The 27,740-nt window shown below is 59.0% G+C and overlaps 1 protein-coding gene and 2 long non-coding RNA genes across 3 annotated transcripts in view; all 3 read right to left on the reverse strand.

Moving 5' to 3' along the window:
* TBC1D22A (TBC1 domain family member 22A) overlaps positions 1–10,865 on the reverse strand; it is a 292,897-nt gene extending 282,032 nt beyond the window's left edge. The window contains 2 exon segments of the mRNA XM_032345894.1: positions 10,755–10,816; positions 10,818–10,865. Coding sequence (XP_032201785.1) covers positions 10,755–10,816; positions 10,818–10,865 — 110 coding nt within the window.
* Positions 10,866–15,224: 4,359 nt separating this feature from the next.
* LOC116592620 lies at positions 15,225–19,901 on the reverse strand. The gene is made up of 3 exons (XR_004286542.1): positions 19,474–19,901; positions 18,738–18,781; positions 15,225–18,646 (listed from the first exon to the last, which is right to left on the reverse strand). It is a non-coding gene; the product is annotated as an uncharacterized LOC116592620 (long non-coding RNA).
* Positions 19,902–23,623: 3,722 nt separating this feature from the next.
* On the reverse strand, positions 23,624–27,134 carry LOC116594512. The gene is made up of 3 exons (XR_004287265.1): positions 26,052–27,134; positions 25,585–25,814; positions 23,624–24,397 (listed from the first exon to the last, which is right to left on the reverse strand). It is a non-coding gene; the product is annotated as an uncharacterized LOC116594512 (long non-coding RNA).
* Positions 27,135–27,740: the final 606 nt, after the last annotated feature.

Raw genomic sequence — 27,740 nt, forward strand, 5'->3', positions numbered from 1 at the left:
AGGGATGGGCAGGGGAAGAGACGCCCCAGGGATGGCGCCCCGAAGAGGACCCCCCCAAGACAGCCCCCAAGTTCTCAACAGAACGCACCCCGCCCGCACAAGACACAGCGAGCCACGGGACCGTCACCACCAGGAAGGGGGAGGCAGGCAACGAAGATGGTACAGCTGAGGCTCGCTGCAGGCAGGAGGTGGGAACGAGGGGCACCCCCAGATGGAGGAGGTCACAGGTGAGGACAGGCTGGAGACACGGGTCAGCCGGGGGAGGCCCAGAGAAGAGAAATGGGGGCCCCGGAGCAACGACTGCTGGCTCCTCAGGACTCGGCCCCGCCGCCTTTACAGCTCGGGGCAGGCAGAGTGTAATGAACCAGCACGCAAGGCTGCCCGAGGGCACCCGTGACGGCCAAGTGCTTGAGCCTGGCCTTCCCTTGGAGGGCACCCTTCATTCAGCAGACATGGGCTGACCCCTGCTGCGGGCCAGGCTGACACTGGAGCTGGGCGCCTCTGGGGAGCAGGGACACAGGGACAGCTGGTCCCTGGCTCCAGCGATGGCGGGCGAGCATCCCAACACGAGTGAGCACAGCAGCGGGAGAAGCAAGAGGGAATCGAGCAGAGTCACGGGCAGAATTCCAGAAGGAAGGAGGAATGCTGCGTGGCAAGAAGGCGATTCTCTCCCACATACCCCAGCAAACACTTCTCTGGTTTAACTCTCTCTCTCTCACACACACACACACACACCTGACACCAAGGCCCCGGCGTGGAAACGAAAATGACAGGCCAGGGACCAGGGTGGCTCCGTGTGTCTTGGGGAAAGACTGGAGTAGCGGGGCTGAAGCAGCCCCGAGGGAGATAGTGAAGCATGAGAGGAAGGAAAAGTATAGAAAAGACACATCCTAAGCATCAGCCTAACCCAGCACTTAGGAGATGCTCGCCTGCATCTTAGTCGCGGGGCGCCAGCGGGCAGGTCAGGAGCCCCGCCGCGGCCGGCAGCCTCCCGGGCCGGGCCCCCAGACTGCGCCGCGCCCCCTGTGCTCGACGCACTTCTCTGAAATAGGAACTCAGTTAGCAACGGACTTACCATCAGGCTTGCTCGAACACACCGCAACGTTCCCGGGGGTTATCAAATATTCAGGAGAAGTAAGTTTTCCGAGGGAATTAACTTTGGAGGGTTTCAGAGGAAAATGCATGAAACACCATTATCACCACAGCAAACAACTCCAACGTCCCTCCGCCCACAGCAGAGTCTGGAACTCTCCGCCCGTGGAGGCAACTGCAGGAACAGCTGGCCCCATGGACCTGCGTCCGAGTGTCTCTCGAGCCTTCCCAGCAAAGACAGCTGTGCCACCCCGCCTGGCAGTGACGCTTGGCCTGTCCCACCGCTCTCGGCCGTCTAGTGCCCCCATGGGGCCATGAGCTCCCCACAAAAGGGATGGAACTTGCCTCCTGTCATGCTCCTTGGGACCCCCCAGAGCCCAGCAGAGGCTCAGGCAAGGTGCCCCACAGACGTCCCCTGAAATAGATCTTGGAAATGAGCACGTTTAGGTCAAGCATTCCTTCACAGGAGAAGGGCACCGCGTGAACGCACAGGGACGGGAGACAGGCTGGTGGCTGTCTAGCGGGGGAGGGGGTGGCAAAACGGGTGAAGACGGGCGGGAGGCTCCAACTTAAACAAGTCCCGGGAAAGTGACGTGTGCGCACGGTGACCATGTGTGGTGACGGAGTTAAGGACAGGCTTGGTGACCATCTCAGGACACACACACCAAATCATCACGCTACGCGCCCGAAACTCACAGCGTTCCACGCCTGCCAGACCCCAACCCAAACAAGAGCGACAGGGGCGTGTTATGGAAAACAGGAGGTGAGAGCAAGAAGAAAGCAAGCTTGGGAATTAGCAAGAAAAGTACCCGGAGTGGTGGCCGGCCACGCCCAAGTCCCTTCCCCTCCATCCTCCTGCCCTCGTCTGGCCTCCAGACGCACCGCGCCCAGCCCTCTGACCTCACTCTCCGACCCCACGCCACCGCACCCCCTTTCCTGCCAGGCCTGTCCGGAGGCTTCTGAGACGGCCACACATTCCTGACCTCCACTCCCCACAGCTGAGGACCCAACCCTGCCTTCTTCCCACTTTATGGGGAACCACGCTCTCTCCTGATGCTCCCGCCCACCTCCCGGTGAAGGGTTCTCTAACAGCTGCCTCTGGGCACCACTGCCAACTCAGCCACACCCCCCCCACCTCGCATGAACGGGGCCACGACAGAAGGCAGCTCTGCCCCAGTGGCCACACTTCACGCCCACTTCTCACGGTGCCCAGCTCCAGGACAACCCCACAGATGAGGCAGAAAGACCGACAAGCGCCCCAAGCCTCCTGCACACTTCACACCCTCTGCCACCAGCTGCTCCTGGTGCTCCCTGGGCTGCCCGTGTCTGTGGCATCAAAAACCCACCTGCTGTCCCCATGACCCTGGCTCGGGGCTCAGTGTCTCGTTCGGACCAGGTCACCGACCCCTTCCACCACCTCATCTCCACGAACAGCGATCCAAGAACCCGAGGGCCCCTTCCCTCCCCCCGAAGCATACCATCCACATCCAGCCGATCTCCAGGTCCCCCGAAACCCTGAACCGTTCCCCGCATCTCCACCGTCCCTCTGTCAACGTCTCCCACTGCTGCCTCTGGTTGCGGTCTCAGCTCTGCCAGTCTGGGGTCAGCTTCACTCTCCAGCTCAAAGTCTGCCAGGTCTTCCTACTGCCCTTGGGGAACAAGTGGAACCTTCCCGATGCCTCTCCCCCCCTCCCCACACCACCACCCTTGCCTGGAGCCAGCGCTGGCCTTCAGCGCCCCCAGCCCCCACCCCCGCTCCCGGCAGGCAGTCTGACGGCCCAACCTCAGCAGTCGGTCCCTGCGGGCAACGCTTTTCTCTCCTGCTCGCCTTTTCCTCAGCTGTGCACAGAACACCCCCAGAGCCCGGCACAGACCTACAGGCACGGAAGGTCCTTCAAGGTCCGGTTTGAGGTCACCTCCGCCCTCCACCAGCATCTCCCTCCCCCGCCCACGCTGCCCCAGGCTGCCCTGCGGGGGGTCCAGGCCAGCAACTGTGGGACCTGGTGGGCACACAGAAGGTATCCAATATATGCTTACTTTGTTACACAAATATTTGAATGATTGAACCTTTTACATGAGAAGGAGTTAAGTTCTACAAGAAAGACAGAAGTTGAGCACCCTCTGGCCAGCTCTGCATTTCCCTTGCCTGACCCAACCCCGCAGAGCCGCTGAGAATCAGGTGCATCCACGAAGCCATGTCTGGTTGAGACAAAAAAATGCCACAATGGCTCTAGTGACAAAAACTGATCCAAGAGAGAAAACAAAATGGGGCCCGGAGCCACCCGCCCTCCCAGGCAGTCCCACACACAGCGCGGCACCGGGCAGCAGGGTCGGGGTCCAAGAAGGACCCGCAGTGCTAGCGGCTTGCGGGGGGGGGGGGGGGGGTGCGGCTGCCGCAGCAGAGGTGCAGCAGAGGCGGGCTCACTCTTCGAACAGAAGAGGTGGCTCCTCCCCCACCCAACCGGACAGCACAAAGCTTTTCTCTCCCAGAGCCCGCCTGAATTCTGGAAGCTGAGTGCCCCAACACTCCTTTTAGGGCCCCGCCCCAATAGCACACCACATGGTCCCACCAGCTGGCTGGCTTCACCACCTGCAAACAGAGTCGCCGGAAAACAAGCAGGTGCATCGGCACCCTTGAAAGGCCTGTCCCCCGTCTCCCATGTCCACAGTGGCACCGAGGGACCCGTCCCCTTTCCAAGACCCTGCCCTTCGCCCTGCTCTCCACACACATCACGCCCAACGCCCTGTGACATCCCGGTCACCCTGCGGAGGGCTTTCTGTGAAGGATCAGGAGCTCATCCAGAGGACAGGGACCGAGCGCTGTTCGTCTCCTCGGGCATAAGCCTTAGGGCCAGCAAGCCTTATTCTATCTTTCAGTTTAGGACGAATGTTTTCTGAAAGAAGGATCCTTTCAAAACCGGAGCAAGGTAAGCGCGGGAACAAGTACGGGTAAGAACCGTACTGAGGGGGTCGGGCCACCAGCAGCATGGCCAAGCTCAAGTGCACAGGCTGTCTGAGAAGGAAGCCGGCAGACGACGGACATGCCCGCCGGGGCACAGGGCGCACACCAGGCCAGGACGGCCACTCCATGGCACTGGCGGACTCCAGACCCTCAGAAGATGGACCCCAGGACGGGCAAAAGCACCCATAAGGGCCCCCAGGGAACAGAGCTAATGCCGTCGGGGTCCAGAAGTGTACGGCCCCGAACTGGCACACATCCAAACTCAGAGGCGGCTCCCTCGCTCGGAAGCAGCAGGGCAGGGCACACGCAACCTTGGCGGCACCCTCCATGCGGGGAGGAACACACGTGGGCAGGGCTGCCACGGGGCCTGGTGCGCATGCTTCCAGGCCGGCTGTGCGAGCTACGGCGACAGCATCTGCAGCCCTTCATCTAGGGGACCGCAGACAGCCCACGCTGCTCTAACCACTGATGGCTACAGGCACCTCTGCGACCCTCGACACTTGGGCTGGAATTTCCATGTTAACCCCCAGAAAAGAGGAAACAGCACTTCAGAATGGGGGAACAGAAAGACTAGGGATACTCAAAATGAAAGTCCCCCAAGTCCAGGGCCCCCAAAATGGGAAGAACCCAGGCTGCCCCATTCCCTCTGGGCCTCCCGACCCCTCTGCCTCTGGTCTGTGGAGGGAACATCAGGGCGAAGCCAGAAGAAGCTGTCCCTCTCCTCCTGAAGGAACCCCAGACTGCAAATCTGAGCACATGGGAACCAGGTTCCCCACCCTCTAGGTCTGAGGAGCTGGACGAGGGCTGAGCCCAGGGAGCTCTGCTACCCGCCTGCAGCCCAGGCTCCCCAGTCGGCAAACACCCCGCCACGGCGGGGGTCGATGGCGCGCTATACGGCAGGCGCCGGCAGGAGAGAAGCAGCAGCGCAGGTGCAGTGTCACAAGGCCCGCATTGCCTCGTGCGGGGTGTGGCACAGCACCCCGGCCCAGGACCTCTGTCCGCAGCCACACTCCCAAGGCTGGCCATCCCCGTGCCCAGTTGTGTGCACGATCCCATGCGAGGCCCAGGCCCCCCAAGCGGACCCGTGCTGCACCCCGAAGGGCCTGCAGGGCCAGACTCCACACTGGGCGCGTCTGAACATGGAAAAGCTGAGGAGTGGTTGGAGACGGAGCCGCCCGAGAGGCCAGGGAGGGGCAGGTGTCCCTCATTGGCCCCGGGTCACTGCACCACTGTCCTTCTCCGTGCTGCACGCAGGCAGGGCTGGCCCAGGGCAGCCTGGGGAACGGAACAGAAGCGGGCTGCCAGGGCACTTCAACTGGTTCCCACCCATGACCTCCGCCAGTGCCTTCACAGCACTCGGGGAATGGAATACTTCCTCTTGCTCTCAGCTCTTAAAAAAAAATAATTTTAATCAAAGTCATTAGGGATTTATTTAATCATTTCTGTCCACACTTAAAATTGACCCATAGGGGCACCTGGGTGGCTCAGTGGGTTAAAGCCTCTGCCTTCGGCTCAGGTCATGATCTCAGGGTCCTGGGATCGAGCCCCGCATCGGACTCTCTGCTGGGCAGTGAGCCTGCTTCCTCCTCTCTCTCTGCCTGCCTCTCTGCCTGCTTGTGATCTCTGTCAAATAAATAAATAAAATCTTTTTAAAAAAAACTGACCCATAAAAGTCTTGACTTGCTACATTTGACAAATATATAAGAGAGAAAAAACATGACTCATATTTATTTTTCAAAATTATTTCCAGGCCAGCTAAAAGGCATTTAAATAACATGAAACAGGAGCACAAGAAACAAACAAGCAAAAGGAACTGTGTACATAGCACCGCGCCCCCTGCCAGTGCTTCCCAGGCACTGGCACGGTAAGACCATCTCCACTCACAGAAACCATCTCCACTCACAGACGGAGCCCAGAAGAGACCCGCCCGCACAGGACACACAACTCCCCAGCTCCTCACGACCCAGGAAAAGAGGAATAAACACGCACTCCATCCAAACAGCCACTTGAAAAATACAAGCAAGGAAATAAACAGGTTTCTAAAAACAAGAGCGAGCGGGGAGCCTGGGTGGCTCAGTGGGTTAAGCCGCTGCCTTCAGCTCAGGTCATGATCTCAGGGTCCTGGGATCGAGCCCCACATCGGGCTCTCTGCTCAGCGGGGAGCCTGCTTCCTCCTCTCCCTCTCTCTTCCTGCCTCTCTGCCTACTTGTGATCTCTGTCTGTCAAATAAATAAAATCTTTAAAAAAAAAAAAACAAGAGCGAGCTGGTCAGGGCAGCAGCTCCAAGCTCCCAAGAGAAGAGGCAGGGCCTCCGCCTAGTTCATGGACCCAAGAAGACACAAGCTATGGGTGGAGCCCTTCCAGCTTTGCTCCTGCCCTTCGGGACTAACTGCACTCCGCAGAGGTGGGGGGGGCCGGGAAGACAGATGCAGGTACCCGGTCCACATTCAAGGGCAGGACTTTGCAGGGCCGGGTGTGGAAGGCCACCCACAACCCTTCCCATCCGACGCCCCTCCCGCACAATTCTCCGACCCCCCTCCTCCAGCCCAGGGGTTTTTTTGTGGCTGCTGTTAACGATCTGCCACATACAGCGGTTCAAACACACACATTTATCATCTTAAAGTCTGGAGGTCAGAAGTCCAGAACAGGTCTCAGGGGGCTAAAGTCCAGGTGTGGCCATTGCTGCACTCATTTACGGATGCACTGGGGAGAGTCCACTTCCTACTCCCACAGGCTGTTGACAGAATTCTGCTTCCTGCGGTTGTAGGACCAAGGTCCCCGCCGGCTTCAGGCAGAAGGTCACTCCTGCGGCCGGAGGCCACCACACCCCCCAGGGCTCATGGTCTCTTCCTCCATTTCCAGAGCCGGCGACGGCCGACCAGCGTGCGGCTGCTGTAGATCCTGACCACTTGTCCGCGCTCGCTCCGCTGGACCCACCAGGTCACCCAGGACAAGGTAATGTCTCAGGTTCCGCAGACATTCCCTCTCCTTTGCCAGGTGACCTTGTTCTAGGCTCCAGGGATAAGGACATGGACCTCTTTGGGGAGCGCGACTCGGCAACCACACCCCATCCCTCCAGCCAGAACGCTGCGGGTCACCTCAACCCCAACAGCCGACGCTGGGCGCAGGGAATCCATGCTCCAGCCGCAGCCCGAGGCAGAGCCAACCCCCCTCCGCCATCCACCCTCTCCGCAAGGACCATGAACAGGCCCGAGCGCCTCCCTTCAGTGCTTTCTCACAGCTCTTTTCTGGGGCCTCCCGAGCCCTGCCCACCTCCCACCGGTCTTCCAACAAGGCTCCCCGGCTGCCTTTCTCCTCCACAGCCCCGGGGACCCCCGCTAGGCGCGCTCTGACGGCCCGTCCCGCATCCCCGCCGCTCCACGGGCTGCCCCTCTGCATCTCCAGGGCTGGGGTCAGGCATGACCTCTGCTGGAAGGGCGCCACCTCCCACTGCCGCAGGGTCCTATGCTTCGGCCCGCGCCCCCGGGTGCTGACCTTCGAAGCACATACAGACGTGCTTGGGTCTCCCTCAGCCCCGCGCCCCCCAGAGCCACACTTCTTGGCTCAGCCTGCAGCACAGGACCTGGCACACGGAGGATGTTCTGGACGCACGAAGGGCCTCCCCTCCGCCCATGAGCGACGCGTCTTGGTCAGTCTGTGGAGCGGACGTCTCACCAGCTCGGAGACGCCTCAGGCTGTGCCCGCCGGAAGCTGAAAGCGCTCTCCCAACACCGTGAGCTGTCCCCAACTCTGGCTCTACCCCGAGAACCCGCAGCCTCGCCGGATCCAATCTGGGTCCTTCTTGCCGCCATCCCACTCACAAATGTCACCCTTCCCAGGCCCGCCAGCCACACCGCCTCCTGCGGGAAGAGCCGAGCCGCCCCAGCCACCGGCAGACCCACACCAGAGGGCTTGCCCAGATGGCGCCTTTTCTGGGAGGCCTGCTTTGGCCATCCTGGCACCAGGAACCCTGCCCACGCCACCTGCCTCCGACCAGCCATCCCAAGGCTCTGTTTGAGGCTTCCATCCCAGGATGACAGGTCCCTCCTCCCCACGGGTGATCTCTTCTTAACTGAGCCGTGTCTTTATTCTCTGACCTTCCCACGCCACTGCAAGCTCTGTGAGGGCACTGGTTCTGATCTGTTTGCTCACTGGTGTATCTCTGGAACTGTTATGGGCACTGAGTGCAGGTTAAACAAACAGCTACCAAAGGAATAAAATTTTCAAATTCTCAAAGCTGCTCCAAGAGGCTTTCTCTCATGCTCACCAAAGAGAACTAGACCCGACCAAATAAATATGCACCTGGAGATCCCAGCCGCTCAGGACAAAGCCAGCTTCATCCGGTTACCCTGGCAGAAGCCCACAGCCCCAGGGCTGACATAACACAGTGACAGTCACACAGAGATTAGTAGGAAAAAAAAGGCTGAAACCCAGACCACAGAACCAAGTCAAAGATGCTTCCACCGTATCACAGAGCCGGCCTCATCTGGAAGAGGAATTTCTAAGGAAGCTCCCGCCAAGAAGACAACCGAAGAGCCAGCGGGAGCAGAGGATGGGGGGCTACTGCCAGACCACCTCTCACGCTGTGGGAGACCCTGGCCAAATCACTACTCCCTCCAGGGGCATCTGGTGGCTCAGTGGGTGAGGCCTCTGCCTTCGGCTCAGGTCATGGTCTCAGGGTCCTGGAATCGAGCCCCACAGAGAGCCCGCTTCCCCCTCTCTCTCTGCCTGCCTCTCTGCCTACTTGTGATCTCTGTCAAATAAATAAATAAATAAAATCTTAAAAAACAAAAGAAAGAAAGAAAGAAATCACTACTCCCTCCAGGTTAACCCGGAAGGCGGGCCAAACCAATCACCATTTATCAGCACCAACACTGCAAAGGGCAGAAAGGCGCCTCCGGACACCCGCAGCGCTCACGGTCTGGAGAAGAAAACGAGCACACGCCAACGATGCCGAGTTTGATACACAAACAGGACTTCGGCCCAGACTGCGGGAAATCACGCAAGGCTTTACAAGGAGGTGCACTGGAGGTGACTTTGAAAACTAAAAAAATAAAATAAGCCAGGCACAGGGGAGGAGATGGGGGCAAAGAACATTCTGAGCTGCTCGGAGAGCATGGAACTGACAGCGGTATCACACAGCCTGGACAGCAGGGGACCTGCGAGTCACGCAGTACCACGGAGGGCGATGTGGCTCCAGAATCGGGCAGGGCTCGGGTTATGAAGGGCCTTCCTATGCTCCTCCACATGGCATTTCAGAGCAATCATGCAAGGGCCTTCACCCGAGCCAGCCTCAGGGAGCGTCAGCTGTGAGACAGCGTGCAGCTTTGGATCTCCGAAACACCAGGGAGCTGCCACACTTGCAGGCCACCAAGAATCGTGCCGGGCAAACAGTAAGAGCTCAGTGACCACCTGCCATTATTGTCGCGAGGACGTGTGATGAGGGAATGATTGCTAACGAACTGCTAAGGGCTACGCTGTTGAAAGACCCTTAACAGTTCTGCGGTCTGCGGTGAGTCTGTTCGCCCTCCGCGGTGCTTCCCGGGCTCGGGTCCACACTCCGAGAGCGAGACGATCCTGGGACGCACTGAAAGGGCCGGGAGAGCCGCAGGCAGCGGGCCAGGACTCCGCCAGCGCTGTGCTCGTGCAGATAAGGACGAAGGACGCGGCGATCGCCACAGGAAGTGAGCTTCTGGCGGCCGAGAGAGCCGGCCTTCGCAACCCCTCCTGGAGCCCAGAACAGCAGCACCGCCAGAGCCAGACCGCAGGAGGCGCGGGGCACAGGCCGCTGGGCAGGCCTTTCCAGCAGGCCCGCCCTCTCCTCTGTGCCCTGCTCTCTGCAGGGACAGCCTCTGGCAGCTCTCCAAGCCTCCATTCCAATCTGTAACACGCAAAAACGCTTAAGACACGCAGAGTGCCAAAATCAGAAGGAAACGGAAGTCTGTGTCGGGTGACGCAGAACCTCACAGGAGCTGGGGCCCACGTGAGCTTCCCGTGCCCATCATACCATGAAAGATACGGATCCTCCCGTAGTCTGCAGGCTTGGAGTCCAAAATCAAGCTGCGGGCACGGCCATACTCTCTCTGAACTCTTCAGGGACGATCCCTCCTTGCCCCTCCTAGCTTCTGCTGGTTGTCTGGGACCTTTGGCCTTCCTGGCCTTATGAACGCACGTGGCAGGAGAGCTTCTGTGTGAACGCACGGCCCCAACCTCCGCCTCCGTCTTCACATGCCATCTTCCCTACCTCTGTCTGTGTCCACATCTCCCTCTTCTTTTAAAGACATCAGTCCCTGGACGAGCAGTCACCTAACGCAGTACGACCTCATTTTAACTTGATTACCTCTGCCCAGGTGCTATTCCCCAACAAGGTCACGGTCACAGGTTTCCAGGTGGACGTGATGGGGGGGGGGGACACAGTACTGAACCCAACACAAGGACAAACTACCACGAGGCACAGCCATGGGTCCAAGCGTTATTCACCACGAGAACTGCACGCCGCAGCTCGACTACCCCTGGAGCTCGGCTGGCTAAGAATCAGTTTCTTTAGACTGAGGAGGAACCAAAACCTCAACGCCGAACGGCAACACACCAAAGCTCTCCTGCCCCGGGGCTCGCTTCTCCCAGAGTCTATGCTCTGGAGCGCACGTCTCTGTCACTGCTGGGACCTCCCATCCTCCGCCCTCCAGAATTTTCACATCACCTTGACCCTGACGTTGGTTTTGAAGAAAGCTCTTTTCTTCCTCCATCACGCACAACCCCGGGGCGTGAAGCGGGCCCTCTGGCCGCCTCTGCCCATCCCCTCTGAAGTCATGTGTCTGAGCGGCCGGTAACTCACTGCTACCAGCTCCCAAATCTCTGACAACGGGCCGTTTCTGGCTGAACACAGGGAGTTCCAAGTTCACAGCTCGGCCACCCGCCCCGTGCGGGTCCTGTGCGAGGTCTAAGAATAAGCCGGGCTTAGAAACGGTCCCGGGGAGGAACTCCGACACCACGGTTCCTAACGTCCAGTACTCGGACGCCGGTTTCCAAACAGAGTGACCGCGTCTGGGAACCCTGACGGCTGCTTCCTCTAGTCCCGATCGCCAGCCGCTGGCTCCTCCCAGGCACTGTCCACGCGCTGTCTTCACGTTGCCGGCCCGGCCAGCGCTCAGCGACGGGCGGATCAGGACTTTGGAGCCCAACAGCTCCCAGGGAGCACCCAGGCCACTGCGTGCACTTCCTTTACGGGCGGGCGGTGCTTTTTCTTTTCGTCGCTTGCTCCCTGCTGCTGACTCAAGAAAGCAGACGGCTCTGAGGCCAGAAAGTGGGGCTCGTGGAAATTCCCGGGAGTCTCAAACCCCCCTGAGCGACTCCTCGGCGAGGCGAGCGCGGCCGGCCGTCCGCAGCGCGGACAAGGAGGCCATTCAAGCGCGCCGAGCCGCCACGCCCCCTCGCAGAGGCCGCCGCCCGGCTAGCGCGGCCCGCCCCGGGCAGTCCCGCACTCCACCGAACTCCTCGCATCGCGACCCGAGCCGGCCCTCTCGGCGCCGCAGGGAGCCCCGGAGCTGCACGGGGAGAGCCCGTCCGTGTCGGGACACACGACTTCCTCGACGTACGCGCGGCCGCCGACCTCCCAGACCCTGCGCTCGGCCCCCTGTGCCCCCGACGCCCCTCACGTCCCCAGCCGTCCTCCCGCAGCCCAGGCCACCGTTCCCCAGACCCCCGCCTCCCCCCGCAGCCCAGCGGGCCTACGCGCCCACCTGACCTCTGACCCCTGACCCCGACCCGGCCTCCCCCGTCACACCCACCTGCCCGGGACTTTGCTGTTGCTGCGCTTCCAGAACTGCTTCCTGGCCCCGTCGCTGGCCATGGCCCCTCCTCATCCCTCAGACCCGCGGCCCCGACACCCCTAGCGCGGCCGGCCGGCCCCGGCGGCCCTTTCCCGAACCCCGGGTGGCCCCTCAGCGGTCCCGGGACTCCCGAGCCTGGAGCCTAGAGGCTCTTCCGCCTCCTTCCGGAAGTTGTGCCTACGCGCGTCCGGAAGTCCCGCCTCCGTCCCAGGCGCGCCAGACGCACGGCGCGGGCGCTGACGGAGTTAGAGGGCGACGCTGGGGAGGCGGGAGGTGGCTGCGGCCGGGGCGGCTGGGCTCGGTGTCTCGGCGGCTGACGGGGGCCCACGCCCGGCTCCGTGCTCCGCTGCCCGGCGAGGCGGCGGGAGGGGCGCCCGGGGCAGTGGAGGGGGCGGCGGGGCGGGTCCCGGGGGCGCGCGGAGCCCGGCGCCCTGAGCCGCCGGCAGGGTTCGCAGAGCCGGCCGGAGCCCGTGAGGGCGGAGGGGGTCCGCGCTGGTGCGGCGGCGGGCGGCCCGGTCGGTCGGCCGGCGGCCTCGGCCTCGGCTCGGGACCGGGGTGCCGGCGTCGGGCCCCGCGCGGGGCGCCCTGCTCGGCCGGGGCCTGCTTCGCCGCCGCCGGCCTCCGCCCGCCGGTGCTCCCGCGCCGGGGCTCGCGCGCTCCGAATCCCAGAAACGCAGACGGCTGCGGGGCGCCGGGGCTCGCGGGTCAGGCCTCTGCCTTCGGCCCGGGTCCGGATCGCAGGGTCCCGGGGTCGAGCCCCGCGTCGGGCTCCCTGCCCAGCGGGGGTCTGTCCCCCCGCCCGCCCTCGGCCTACTTGGGATGTGTCAGTAAATAAGATGTTTTTTAAGGAGGGAGACGCCGTCTGCACTGGTGACGCGACAGCACGGTGGCTGGGTGTGCGGGGCTCCGACGCCCGCTGAGGTCATTGCCAGGTTCGTTTTGTGCGACTGGACACGGCGCCGGAGGACGCGGGCTGACCCGCGCCGCGCGCCCTGGATTTCTGTGGGTCGCAGACCAGGGTCCGAGCGTCAGCGGCTGGCGGGTCAGGACCGCCTGCACTTCCGCTCGTGGGAGCCCCTTGGCCCACGGCCGCCAGTTCTCCCGCCAAACCGATCGGATTCCATCAGCGTTCCGGCGCCTCCGGACGTCGCTCTTGCCGTTCGCGAGGTTCGGCGCCAGGAGCTTTACAGGCCGGCCGCGGCCCCATGCCAGCCGCCCCAGAGGCTGCCCCTCCTGGAACAGCGGAACGGCGCTCACCTGTGGGACACCAAGTCTGTGCCCTTCGCACAGCGCCTCGCGTCCACCCTGCAACACTGACGCCACGGCAGTAGCCTGGGAGCTCCGCCTCTGAGTGTTGGTTGGGTGAATGACAACCGTGGGAACTCTCGGGCATCCCCTTTTGTCTCCACAGAAACTAGGAATCTTCCTGGGTGATCTCAATGGATCCTTGGTGATCCCCCAACTGACACACACTCGGTAGGTCCTCAGGGCTCCTTTGCTGCGTGGCCTGATGAATTCTTCCAGGACCCTGTCCTCACATGACCTCAGGGAATCACCAGAGATCTTCCGATGAAGTGTCGGTGGATCCTCAGGGACTCGCTGACGCGGCTCAGGCAGTCTCCTGGGATTCTCTTCTGAAGCTCAGAAAGGCCCCAGGGATCTCTTCCCAATGTATAGCCCCGAGTCCTCAGAAATCCTCAGAGACTGGCTCCGAACAGGCTCCTGGGTCCCCTATGGACGTCACAGGGCAGCTAAGGAGTTCTCCGCAGCTCTTCTGGCTCGTTCCGAGAATCAGTGAGGTGACAGCAGGACAAAGATGGTAGATGTAGAGTTCACAGAGAAAAAATGGACATAGTCAGCGACTGGCTGGATGCAATTATAGCCTCTTAGATCGGTTGTCCCTACGGCTTGAGGATGCTTTCCTGCCTCATGTCTCCTGGGGGAAGGAGCAAGACTGACACCAAAACTGATGAAGGCTTCAGGACCCACTGAGCAAAGGGTTAGTAGTGCCAATGACGGAAACAGGAGAGTAAGGGGTCAGCCTGTTTGCAACCTACATTTATAATAGGTTTAGGATGAATTGCGTCGAGGTCACAGATGTAAGGCCTCAGCCAAGCATGAAGTTAGAGGACAGATTCGTCTCCAGATAAGGGATGGGAGGACCTGCCAGGGCAAAGTCACAGGAATACATCCGCATCATGAGCAACATAAAACAGAAAGCCAAGAGGAGACCATCCCAGAAATGGATTTTGGCCAGGGGGCATGGTGAGGGATAGGATGTGAACGGAGCATTTAGTAGAGGTCCAGGTGTAGAGACCAAAGCATAGCAGATCTAGAGTCTAGGAATGGGATGTCTGCAGGCATTAAGCAGGAAAGATGCAAGAACCAGAATGACTGACTCGGAGCCTTTGGTATTCATGTGTGCAACACATAATTTTTAAAGATGTATTTATTTATTTGAGAGAGCGCATGGGGGATGGGGGCAGGTGGCGGGAGTGGGAGGGAGAAGCAGACTCCTGGCTGAGTGCAGAGCCCAACCCGGCTCAAACCCATGACCAGAGATCATGACCTGAACCAAAGAGTCAGAAGCTCAACAGACCGAATCACCCAGGCACCCCTTGCAAAAAATCATTACTGAAAATTTATTCATTTGAGAAAGAGAAAGACCATGAGACTGGGAGAGGAGGAGAAGGAGAAGCCCCACTGAGCTAGGCACCCAACGCAGGGCTCGATCCCAGGACCCCAGGATCATGACCTGAGCCAAAAGCAAATGCTTAACTGAGCCCCCAGGTGCCCCAACAAATAATCTTTGAGCAGCAAGTACAAGAAGCTTACTTTCACTAAGATTTAAGCTAATGAAAATTAAATGCAAGAAATGCCGTTTCACACATAACAGATGGGCTAAAACTTTAAAAATCTGTCAATGCCAAAATTGACAAGGATGTGGATTTTTGAGCAGTGCAGAATGAACTGATTCACTGCTGGTGGGAGTACAAGTTGATTTAGTGATTCTCAACAGTCATCTAGCCATTTCTAGTAGTTAAGAATGCATATACTTACAACCCAGCAACTCTACTCTTGGTGTGTACCTTAGAACAACTTGCCCAAGTGTGCAAAGACAGGAACATTAACAGCAACATCCTGCTACAGCCGGCAAGGGAGGGTTATAAAGTCATCTATGAGAGAATTGACAAAGTGATACATACTTATACTATAGGAGGCTGTATAGTAACAAAGTGAATAAATTAGTTCCATGTATCAACACAAATGAATGTCACAATATTAAGTGGGAAAAAAAAGTTGAGTATGAATATGCGTGCTATTTAATTCCATTTTTTAGAGTTAAAAAAATGCTAAACACTAAATTCAGGGGAGGGGTCGCCTCTGGGTATTGGTGGGGACTTTGATCAGTAAGTAAGGAATTCAAGAGGCTTCAGTTTTATTGTTATGCTTTATTTCTGGTGGCAGAGGGAGTATATGCCACTATTGTTATATTACTTATGGCTTCTCCCATGTATATAATGTGTGACAGCCCATGACTAGTACAGAGCTCTTACTGCTGTGTCTGTGACCACACTCTTGGAAAAGGATGAGACACTGAATGAGCAGCGTTCACTAAGAGGCATGGAGGGGTTGGGGCGATCGATAAGATCTGTGACTGTAGTTTAAGGCAAGCGGGGGTGATAGAACAAAATGCAAGGAGTGGTTCCAGGGAGAGGGAGCATTGCCGCTGCAGCAGGGAGACAAAAGTTTAGAGTGCTGGGTAACAGGTGAGTCTTTGCCACAGCTACAAGTGATGTAGGTCGGGTTCCCCCAAGAGACAGATGCTTGCATGTAGGTGGCTTCCTAGGGACGGGAGGTTGAACGGTAAGGGGCCCCTGGCCCTGCAGAGATATCCTGAATTGGGACCAGAGTGTGGGGCCTTTGCACTGTGCACAAACCAGTCATTGCAGGGCTGCCCCTTGGCGGCGGGGCGCGGGGAGGCATGCAGCTGTGGGCAGCTCCATGAGGGACTTCTCTGAGTCATCAGCAGCCAGCACTCCCGGCCACAGAGGAAATGAAAGCCTTCGTCCTTGGGGTAAACCTGGACAGCACACCGTAGTGCTGACTGCAGTCCACCTTGGCACCACTCAGACCCCCGAGTGTCACAGGGGTCCCCATTGGAAGAGCATCTCCAGGATGCTGCCTGCTTCCTTTTGTGGAAACTTACAAGAGGAGGGTTGACATAATCTTGGAGCCACATCGGTCAATCACTCTGTGCCCCGCCCACTTCCTATTCCTCTGCCCTTACCCACTGCAGACTCCCTCTGCAGAGGGAATCTCTTGCAGATTCTGGACGAGCTACCTGGTGGGGTGACCCAGACTCTCGTCCTAGAGGCTTTGGACCCTCGATCCTCACACCCCTTTCAGCCCACAGCTGCCGTACTTGTCCACATGCCATCAAAATTGGGCAGAGAGGCCAGTTCGTGTAGGTGCCAGACATGTTCTCTGGCCCCACTGGGCAGTAGCGCCCCTACCTCCCCTGGTGGCCGCAGAGAGACCTCTTTCTTCACCTGGCTAGTCTGCTGGCCCGAGGAGCCGTGACTCGACATTGAATCAGACTCTTACCACATCCTTTTCTGGCAGCATTCCCCCTCTGGGGCTCGGGACCTCTAGAAGAGGACACGATTGTGAGAATGGCAAACAAAAGCGGATCCGGTCCTGTGTCCCTCCCCCTACTTCCCACACCCATGTCTTTACTTAAAGGGGTCACGGGCACATAGAGCGCCCTGATTCAGGGACTATCAACTCTGAGCTGAAAGGAAGCGTCATTGCTCTGTCTGGCAGCAGCTTCTGGGCAGTGCAATGTATGTGGGAGGGCCCACGTGTCCCCCTGCCACAGGCTCACCGCTACCACCTCCATTGCTGTAAGTGGTGCCCCTGGACCAACACGAGTTTGCACAGAGCCTGGAGGCTGGATCAGACTCCCTGAAACCCACACACAGGGCACATGTCCGTGAATCACTGGGTCCTACTGCCTCCACTCACATCCCCCGTGAATAGCCTACGCACAGGGGATGCCAGCGAGTGTAATCTGGCCGAGTGTCCGCTCCCAGCTGGGACTGCTGGGTTCTGCTACTGAAGAATGGCGGGCAGGGTATCGGTGGACAACAGCAGTGTGTCCCAGCCTCACAGGGTGTGCCATCAGCTCCCACCTCTGAAACCAGTGAGGAAAGACGGGCAGTGTCAGCCTCCACCGCAGGGATGTGGACGTGTGGAATCCACTGCTGCTGGGGTGAGGCTTGGGAGCACTGAGTCGTGTCCCTCCCCACCTGTTTCATGGCTCAGGCTGAGTCCTCTGTCTCCCTTCTCTCCAACTCACCAGCGCGCCCCAAGGTCAAAGGCCTAGCTTGGATGATGCCTTCAATGGGGAATAACAGGGTGTTGGACTAGAGCGCTTTAAATCCACAAAAAGGCCAGAGGCAGGCAGCTGGTGGGATGTTCTGTTGGCTAAGTCACTCAGTGCTGTAGGGGACTCTGAGGTGCGCACTCCCCCAGCACCCAGGTACCCAGTCCCCACCGCAGGGAGGGCTGGTGCTGCCCATGCCCAGCCCGGGCTCTCTGGGAACCATCTGTCCTGCGTCCAAGGGAGCTGCCTCACCGCCAGGCCAGCCCGTGCCCTGTAACTGGCCGGTGTGGGGAGACAAGGACATAGCCCCCTGTTCTCACCTCATGCCACCCCGGAAGGGCTGTCCCAGCTCTGGGCTCTCCAGGCGGGACGGATCGGACAAGGTTATCGTGCCGCGTGGAGTTCAACCTCCGCTCGTCCCATCCTGCCCCGAGTCCCTCACTCGCTCACAGGCACGGCTCCCAAGGGCACCCTTGGGATAGCCGTGTACGTGCTAGTCAGGGTTTCCTGGGGAAACAGAACCAAGGCGGGGCGTGTAAATGGAAATATGTTATAAGGAATCGGTTCACACAGATATGGAGGCTGAGAAGTCCCACCACCCAGCGCCTACAAGCCAGAAGGAGGGAGAGCCGGCCGGGAAGGTGAGCTTAATCCCAGCCCAAGCCGCCAGGCAGGAACAGGACAAGTTCCTCCTCCTGCCCCTCCCCCTCCCTCTGTCCGTCCCTGTATTCAGGCCTGAGGCCCACGGTGCCCGGGAGGGCCGGCCACTTTCCCCTTTTTCTCCGAGTCTGCCAGTTCGAACTCAAATTTCACCCGGCAACACAATGCAGATACACCCGGACGGAGTTACTCCTGGCACACCATGGCCAGTCTGTCAAGCTGACACATGAAATCACCCAAGAAACCTCCTCCAGGGGCCTTTCCTCAAATCCACTGGCTCAGACGAGACTAATACAACCGAGCTCAGGCGTGCGGCCTCACGGTCACAAGATGGTGTCCCAGCTCCTCTGCCACGTGCTCACGCCAGTGTCCCAGCTAGACGGGGAGGGAAGGAGGCCCAAGGAGAAAAAGAAAAAACGACCTCTCCCCCCAAGTCCTGTTTTATCCAGGAAGGGCAACCCGCAGGCAGTTCCTTAGGAGGCGGAACTGAGTCCGGCCCTGAAGGAGAGACCGGTCACTAGGGAGAAGTGGCCGCTGGCTTGGACTCACTAGAACTTCCCCTCGGGGCGGAGGATGGGTCACTTCCCATCGGAGCAAAAGGTCTCAGCCCACCAGGAATTCAGGCTGCTGTTTGCAGGGAGGCGGGCGGATCGGCTGGCGGGAGGAGGAAGGTGGGAGACGCCAGAGGCACCGGGGAAGGCTCCCAGGCGTCACCTAGAACTCAGAAAACAGAGCCTCCACTCCTGACTCCTAGTCCCACGCCCACGGCTCCCCACCGCCGCCCACACCCCTGCAGCACACCGACCTTGGCCACCCCAGACACCAGGGGGAAAAGGCCCCCAGCTGCCTCTGTGGGAGCAGAGACAGGAGACAGGAGCCAAACGAGACCACTGACCGGAAGAAGGAAGGGGGAAGTGCCCAGCCCACAGGCGCTGGGGGTCACCCTTCAGGCACCGAGTCCTCACACAGCACCCTATCCCACCACCCCGGGCTTCTCTGCCCTTTGCCTTCACAGACAGCTGGAGGCAGCCCCCCCCACCCCCCACCCCCCGCCTAGGGAGCCTGCTCAGTCTGAGGGAGGCCTGCGGGTCTGCGGGGTGGGATGCTCTCTCTGCCGGGGTCCGACACAGCCTCTTGTGGCCAAGAGACCTCAGACTGAGTTTTCTGCTGAGCACTAACTCCTGCCTTGAAGAGGAAAAAATGAAACAAATTCGCATTCATAATGACCCAGAGCAATACAGATGCCCTAAAATCTTAGTCGACTTCTGTCCATCCGCCTCTGGTCAGTTCCAAGGACTGGCATCCAAAACCCAAACTCTTACCAATGGGGAGAATTTAAACCAGAAATTTCTGTGTCCCAGCAGGAGGCCATGGGATTTGGCCTGAACACCCCATCCAACCATCATCTGGTGGTCCCCACGATGGGGGTCTGGGAAACAAAGGCTGCCCTGATGAAGTACCAGGCCCGGGCACTGGGCTGCAGACTGCATCCCCAGCAGCACCCCACAAGAGAGGGCAGACCCTCTTGCCCAGAGACTTACCTCTGAGGAGCTGCTTGAGACAGGCCCAGGGCTGGGCTGGAAGTCCTCTCAGCCTCCACCCCAAGATCTCCCTGCTAACCCACCAGCCTGCCCGCTCAGTTCTCATCAGCTTGGCTTGAAGTGAAGTCTTGGTTTTCTTGACCCCCGGCCATCCGGGAGAGGCAGAAAGGATCTCTTCTCAACCAAGTTAATTGTTCAGGCTTCTCTGCGTTTGGATGGGCCAGTTTCAGGCCTGTGATGCCTCGATGTGTCTCTCAGGAGTTTGCTGAGCGAGCCACCCCAGCTACAGACTGTGCGGGCTCCGGCTGACATCCCAGATAGCCCACGCCCCTGAGTGCAGAGGAGACAGTCCTGTTTGTACGGGTCTCCCAGGGCTGCCGAGGCAGATGACCGCCAGGTAAAGTGCTGAAAACAGTTCAGCTTGTTTCCTGCAGTTCTGGAGCTCAGAAAGTCCAAATGCAGGGTCACAGAAGGACTAAACTCAGGGCGTGGACAGGGATGCCTTCCTTCTAGATGCTTCCTTGCCTCCCCAGCTTCTGGCAGGCACCGACGGTCCCTGGCTTGTGGCCTCTGCCTGCATCTGGAAACCTCCAGCCTCTACCTCTTCCCACTCCAGTTCCTCCCAGACCCTTCTCACAAGGACCTGCTCAGATCACGGAGCACCACCGCTCCCTCTCCAGGCTCTCAAATTAATCACGTCCGCAAGCTCCATATGATGAAGTAACACTCTCAGGGTCCGGGGGGGTGGGGAATGCAAAGATATTTGGAGACCATTATTCAACCGACTATGATCTTTCATGACATCTAGCAAAAGTTCCCAATTTTCCCCCCTGAGTGACGGAGCCTTCCTTCCTGCCCCCGCCCCTCACTCAACTTGGCCCTTTATAGAATTCAGGGTCTGCCCCCAGACACATCCCACTTCCTAGTACAGAATTCTGCATGAGTTAGGATATTGGCAGTTGCAGGAAATAGAAAATCCAGCTTAGATGGGCTTATGCTATAATTTTTTTTTAATTTTATTTATTTACTCATGAGAGACACAGAGAGAGAGGCAGAGGGAGAAACCCAATGTGGGACTCGATCCCAGGACCTTGGGATCATGACCCGAGCCGAAGGCAGACACTCAACCGACTGAGCCTCCCAGGTGCCTGGGCTTACGCTGTAAAGGGAATTTCTCAGTTTTCACAGCTGAGCAAGCCCAAAGGTGAGTGGGAGTCTGGAGAGGGGCTGGAACAGGACAATGGCCCCCTTGAGGTTCCAGGGTGCTTCTGTGGGCCACCTGGACCATGTGCCCACCCCTGAACCAATCACCGTGGCCAGGAAAGGCCACACTGGTGTACGGGAGCATAAGGGATGATGGGAGTCCATCTTTCCAAATACTGTGGCTGCTACCCAACAAGGGAGGAGTGGGTGGATGCTGGGGCCCCAATGGTTATTACACGCCCAAGGTGGGAGCCGTGTTGACACACTGATTGATTTAATGGCCTAAAAGTGCTGACTTATTTGTCAACATTTTGTGACTGGACAAAATATACATACGATGCCTGGCACAGTGTGAATATATGGAAATCTCACAAATATGGACGTAGAAGGGGGTCTGGACGGCTCGGTCCATTGGGCATCCCAGACTCTGATCTCGCCTCAGGTCTTGATCTCAGGGTCGTGAGTTCAAGCCCGGTGTCAGGCTCCATGCTGCTCGTGGTGTCTACTAGAAAAAAATAAAATAATAATAATAATAATAATAAATACGGAAGTAAATAAAAGTCCCCAATAGGAAACAGTCCAATTTTATTTTTTTAAGATTTTATCCATTTATTTGAGAGAGAGAGAGAACATGAGAGGAGAAAGGTCAGCAGGAGACGTAGACTCCCGCCGAGCAGGGAGCCCGATGCAGGACTCCATCCTGGGACTCCAGGATCACGACCTGAGCCGAAGGCAGACGCCCAACCAACTGAGCCGCCCAGGCGTGCAGAAATAGTCCAATTTAAAAGATTAAGGGCATTTTTAAAATGTTTTGAGGGAACCAACCACGGGACACATTTAAGAGGCAAGGCAAGGGGCAAATGAACAAATAAGAGTGGACTTTAGCAATTTTTACAAATTAAAAAAATCAAGGACACGCCACTTACAGACAGACCAACGAAGAGGAAAACAGACAGCGGGAGGGAAAATGAACGTCCCATACGTGCGGCTCCGTGTGACCAGAAGCATCTAGAGCCCTGAACACACATGTGCCTCGACCCTGCAGTTGCCTCCAGAGGAATCATCCTAAGAAACAGGGGGGCGAGAGAGCCAAGGTCCGTGCCCATGGGGTTCACCGAGCTGCCAACGGCGGGGAGCGGGCAGCCGTCTGAACAGGAGAGTGAGGAAACCCCGACGCAAGACGTGAGACCCCCATGCAACAGGGTGAGTGCAGCCTTTAGAAACAAAGACGTGCATCTGCACTTCCTTTTTATGGAGAAAAGCGGACGGCTAAGTGGAAAAGGCAGGTGGCAACCTTTGTTGGAAGAAGTCTTACCTGCAGACCCAGAAGAAAAATTCTGGAAGGGCATGGCGTCAGTTACAGTGCCCCCGGATGAAAAAAGCGTAATTCAGCTGATTTAAACAACTAAGGGGCTGGATGCGGTGGGTGCTTGGCGAGTCTGCGTGGGAGGAAGGCTTGGACACGGCTGCAGCCCCGGCGCAGACGTGCTTCTCTGCATGGGTCTCAATTCTGTGCCCCTCCAGGCGGAGACCTTGTCCCCCAGACTGCCTAGTCACAGGGCCTGCCCGCTCTCCCCTCCGCGGGACAGTGGGAGTCTCGCTTCCCAGAGCTTCTGTCCGAGTGAGGAGGGGACCCTCCGGCCCACGTTAGACTCAGATCACCTGCTAACCCAAAGCAATCGCGACAGCCTCACTCGGAAGACGCCGACGCGCTCCCGCCGGCTGCCTCCGGATGGAAGTAGAGCAGGAGGCTGCTTGTCGGGAAATACTTTGTATGTTAAGAAACTTCCAGAAATCTTTCCAGGCTTAACTGCCACATGTAGCATGTGATCTGCGTCACTCCAGTAAAATTCCCTCTTACTGACCCCAGCCACCGTTTCTTCGGACACTCCCTGCTGTGTTTCCTGTGCATTTGCTGTGGACAGAGTTGGAGTATTTCTGCTTCGTATCCAGCCCTGCCCCCGTCAGAGAATCTCTCCTTATTTCTGATAGTTTGTCTTTTTATTTTTAACTTATAAAATAAGTTAAAATGTTTTTATTATAAAGAAAACTAAGAAGGCAGGGGCACGTGGGTGGCTCAGTGGGTTAAGCCACTGCCTTCAGCTCAGGTCATGATCTCAGGGTCCTGGGATCGAGCCCCGCATCAGGCTCTCTGCTCAGCGGGGAGCCTGCTTCCCCCTCTCTCTCTGCCTCTCTGCCTGCTTGTGATCTCTCTCTGTCAAATAAATAAATAAAATCTTTAAAAAAAAGAAAAAGAAAACTAAGAAGGCAGAGATCACGGAAGGCGTTGCCTGATGAACCTGGGAATGACCGCTGGACTTCAGGGACGAGAGAGGTCAGGGCAGGTGTGCACTGCAGGAACCGCTTTGACACCTCCTGCCCGGTGACTCGTCCTGGAGCTCCCAGATTGTTCTCTGGACACCCTGCTGTGGGGCCAGTGTCGTTCTGCACCACTGGGTGTGCAGGTTTTGGGATGACAGGCAGTAATCGGCCCCTTTCCCATAGGAGACGCTGTAAGACGTGAGCTGGGGAAGGTTGGGGCCACGTTCCTATGCGTGGAGAAAGGGGCAGCAGATGAGGGATAGGAGAACAGCCCAGACCTGGCCGTGCCGGAGCCCCACCTGTCCCTTACCCACGCAGAGGCCCATCACTCCTGCGGTGGCCGTCCTGGGAACTGTGGCAGCCCACCGGGAGGCAGGCGTGGGGCCAACCCCAGACAGCCTCAGCCAGGGTGGGCTCTGAGACCCGGGCATGTCAGACCCACTGTAAAGCAGTGGTCACAGCTGAGTCCTTGGGGGTGGAGGGAAAAGAAAGCCATGCTGCCCTTTCTACTCACCTTCCCAGCAAAGAAGGAAAGAAATTAAATTTGCTCACATTTAGAATATGAACTGATAGAGGTCCATGTACATAATTCATAAATAAATATGTACAGATTTGTCTTCAAAAATTTTTTTTACCAATAGACATGGGAAATAAAGTTAGAAAACTTCTGCTACAAACTGCTCTTTATTTCTACATCATGTTCTACTGCCAGTAAGTAACTGCCACCTCTTTCCTTCATAAATTCAAAACGCCTCCCGTCCCCCCCACCAGGCCTGCTCGGGGGGATTGCTCCACGCAAGACGGGTTTTCCTGCAAATGGGAAAGGTCACGTGTTACACTTACCCCTGTTCAGCATCTCTCCGGAAAGGGTACCGTCTGGCACGCCATTCCCCAAACCTTCATTCCCCAAACAGGGGCTGTGCCCAGCCTGGTACGTTGGATCTGCTCCAGCCTGTTTGCTGCCTTGAATAGAAGGTGACAAAGTTCTCAGTGCGGAAAGTATATTTGCAAACGGGCACAACCTGCCTGTGCTTCCTCTAAGATGGTCAGCGAGTAAACGTTTCCTCCTGGTTCCAGGGTTGGGGTGAACATTATAGTCCAGAAACTTCGATGGGCTCAGGTGCACAGGGAAGAAAAGCAGTCAGAAGGGCAGGGACTGCGGCCGCCGGAGAGCAAGGCGATGCCCCAGCACAGGCACGAAACACGCTCTGGTCATGCTAGGTGCACCACAGAACACTAGTCCAAGTTACTTGTTCTTTATAGCCCGGAAGCTCAGTGAACTGCACTAAATTAAATTCCAGAATCTGATGTTTATCCGCCGGCTTTGTGACAGGTGCGCGGGCACGCTGTGGGGACCGGCCGCTCCTTCCAAAATGACCTGTAGATACGGCTGACTCTTCTGAAGCAGGACGGTAGCTGCTCAGCCGCATCTCTCTGAGACACGGTGGGGGGACAGGGACAGCCCTCTGGGGAGGTTAGGCTCCCTGGTAATGTATCTGAAGACGCCCCCTGCTCAAGGGACCAAGACCCGGGGCAGAACTGCTGTCAGCTGACCCTCGGGCCCCATCCCAGGGACTTTGGCAATGCCTCGGCCCCTCCATCGCCGTGTGTGCCCAGGCACAGGCAGGACCTCAGGGGACAGACTCAGGCAGCAGCAGGGAGAATCTCAGGCGGGAACTTCCCGGTCAACCTCCTACGGCACCCTCAGTCCCTCTCGGCTCGGCTCTCGCCTAGCTTCCCACGTCCCGCCCCCGCCACACCTTCAGCCCTGTGGTCCCACGTCTCCTGCCCCCACGTCCCCCCGGGCCTTCAGGATCTGGATCCTCCCAGACGCTGGGGAGCAAAGGCTCTGCGGGAGGCGAGTCCCTCGCTGCAGCTTCCACCCGTGACCTCTAGATGGCGCGGAGCGGAGCGAAGGTCTGGGCCACCGTCCGGCCGGGAAGAGCAGAGGCCAGAATGGAAGAAGGCAGAAGGTTTGCTGCAAGTGGGGCCGCGGCACTTGAAATGAGATGCCTGGGCGGAGTCCCAGAAGCCCTGTGGGAGCCTGGCCTGGGGACACCCGTGCCCAAATCCTCCAGGTCCTCCTGGGTCTGGTAGCCCGCCCTGTGCCCCAGACACAGGGACAGCCAGGGAGCCCGAGACCGGGACCACCTCCCACCCCCCCGCACACCCCCAGGCCTTGAAAGTCAAGCTGCGTGCAGGAGGTGCTGCCGGCAGGGGCGGAAGCCCAGGCCAGCCAAGCAGGCACGAATAGGGTCCCTGGTGGGGGTCCATGATGCCAGGCACGCTGCCAGCAGGCAAGGCCAGCAACAGCCCCCGGGCCCCGACGCTGCTGCCGAGACGCCTCTCCTGCCTCGCTCCTGGCATAGAGCGGGCTGCACCTGCAACCTGGCCCCTTGGCTCAGGCTGCGGGGGTTTCTGGTAGGCGACAGGCTCCCACCCCCCCGGCCTGGACCCAGGGAGAGAGTGCGGGAGGAAGGAGGTGGGGCACTTAGCCTGCTCTCCTCTGAAGCCCCGAGAAGCTGCTGGTGCGGGACTGGTGGCTGGACGGGGGCTTCCCTGTGGGCTCTCAGCCCCGGGGGTCACTCCTGCGAGCCGTCAGAGCCCGGCTGGAACCCCACGTCCAGCAGCAGCAGTGGCCCCTGGGGATTTCGGGCTCCCGGCCAGGAGCGAGCCTCGTCCTCCCTGCCCTGCTGGCTTCCTTCTTTCCTCGCTCACTCCTGTCAACCACTGACCCCAGACGCTCCTCCACGGCCGCCCGCCTCGGCCACACCTGGTGTCAGAGCGGCCTGGCGTCCTGCCTGAGCACAGCTGGGCTGTGGGAACAGACCCACGGGGACGAGGGGCTGGGGGGGTGTCAGGGACCGAAGCACCGCACAGGTCGCCCAGGGCCCATGTCCCCTCCTCTTCCGCGCATTCCCCCGTGTCCCAGGTATGGTATCCTCACTCACTGTAACCCGGGAACGACGCCAGAGCCGGCCAGAGAGCTGGCTGGGGTCAGGCAAGCCCAACTCCGTGGAACCCAGCTCAGCCGGCCTCTCCCTGGGCCTCACCTTCCACATCTGTGAAACGGGGGTGGTGACCAGTCCTCCATGGACCTCACAGGTTCTTCTGGATGCCTGCGCCTGCTTTCGGCAGCACCAACAGACCCCGACTCAGAGGCCCTTTGCTGCCAGTGGCGATGGGGTGGGGGGAAGGGGCAGCCTGGTAACAGAGCATCCTTTAAATGTCTCCCCGAGGATCTGGATTCGCACTGTGACTCATGGTCATGCTGGCTTCCGCCCATTTCCTTATTGAAAGAAGACGGTAATGAAAGGGTGATTTTTTTTTTTTTTCCTGCAGTTTAAGCAGGAGACAAAGCAGGCTCTGTGCACCCAGAGACTTTGCCCTTCCTGCTTGCTTTCTGCTTCCAGGGACGTCACAAGGTTTACGGAGAAAAGAGCAGGCAAAGGCCGGGAACCTCACAGCTACCCGAGCGGCCAGCGTCCCGGAGCCCTCTCCTCCGCACAGCTATTTTGCCGACGGGCAAGCTGAGGCCCGGAAGTGAGCGCTCTATCTAAGGCTGAGCTGGGCTGAGCCCCAGCCCCGGACTCCCAAGCTGGCGGGGGCTACTGCTCCTCCGCCCCAAGAGGAGGCCACCCCCACGGGGGAGGTAGGACAGAGGATAGAGGCAGAGGTACAGCTCCTCAGAAGGGGGAGGGGTGCTAACGAAGGGGTGGGGTCTCTCTCAGGCCCTTACCTCTGGTTCTCGGGTTCTGCGGGGGCTACAGGGCAGAAGATCAGAGGGACGATTCCCAGAAAGCCCACTCTGCTTCCTGACCTTCCGAAGCACTTGCCCACAGGGAAGCCCAGCTGTCTGGGCCCTGACCACTGAGACCCACACTTCTTTTTAAAGGGGAGAGGGGTGGTTTGGGATAAATAAATAAAGTATATTCGGGGCCCCAGTGTCAGCAGGAAAGACCCTGAGTGACCATTTGGCTTCCTGCACCTCCATGCATGCTTTCAAGGGAATTAGGGCCCGGCAAGGCCAGGGGAATGGTCCCCGGACACCTGGCTGGCCCCCAGAGCAGCCCTGGGCCAGAAGACAGCCCTCAGCACCCAGCCAGGGCTCCCCTCACACCAGTCACCTGTGCGGCTCAGGGACACTGGCTCACAGCAGCAGAGACATGTCGCCGGCTCTAGGCCAGGCCCTGCGCAGGCAGCCGGGTGCCAGATGGCCTCTGGGGCTGGGACAGTGATCGGAGGCCCCCAGGCCCAGGTACAGAGCAGTCCAGTGCCCGGACTCCGGACCCTGGGTGGGACAGGGCAAGGCAGGACCCCACTGTGCCTCGCTGGGCAGGGCGAGGACCTCCCACCACCGGATCGGCCGGGGAGAGTGCGGACTGCAGGTCCTCGCCCCCAACCCCACCGAATTGGGATCTCTGGGGGCCGTGTGCCCCCGCCTCCGCACGCCCTCAGCCTTGGGTCATGGGCAAGCAAGAGGCAAAACTGGGCATGTCCTCAGGGGCAGGGCACCCCCAGGACTCCGCCTACCCGTGGAAGAACGTTTGGTGTGGAATTTTCCATGACCCACAAAAGTGCAGGGAGGCTGGGGCGATCGGCCGGCCCCCGCTCACGTGCAGCTGCTCGTTGGCGCAGCCTGTTCTAGTTCCGCTCCAGGCCTAAATGAGGTCACCCACCCCGTGCTGCCTGAGGCGAGCCCAGCTGGAGGGCCCGGGAGCCCAGCGGCCCAGGCCGTGCCC

Source organism: Mustela erminea, chromosome 6, assembly GCF_009829155.1.
Source record: "Mustela erminea isolate mMusErm1 chromosome 6, mMusErm1.Pri, whole genome shotgun sequence".
NCBI lineage: Eukaryota > Metazoa > Chordata > Mammalia > Carnivora > Mustelidae > Mustela > Mustela erminea.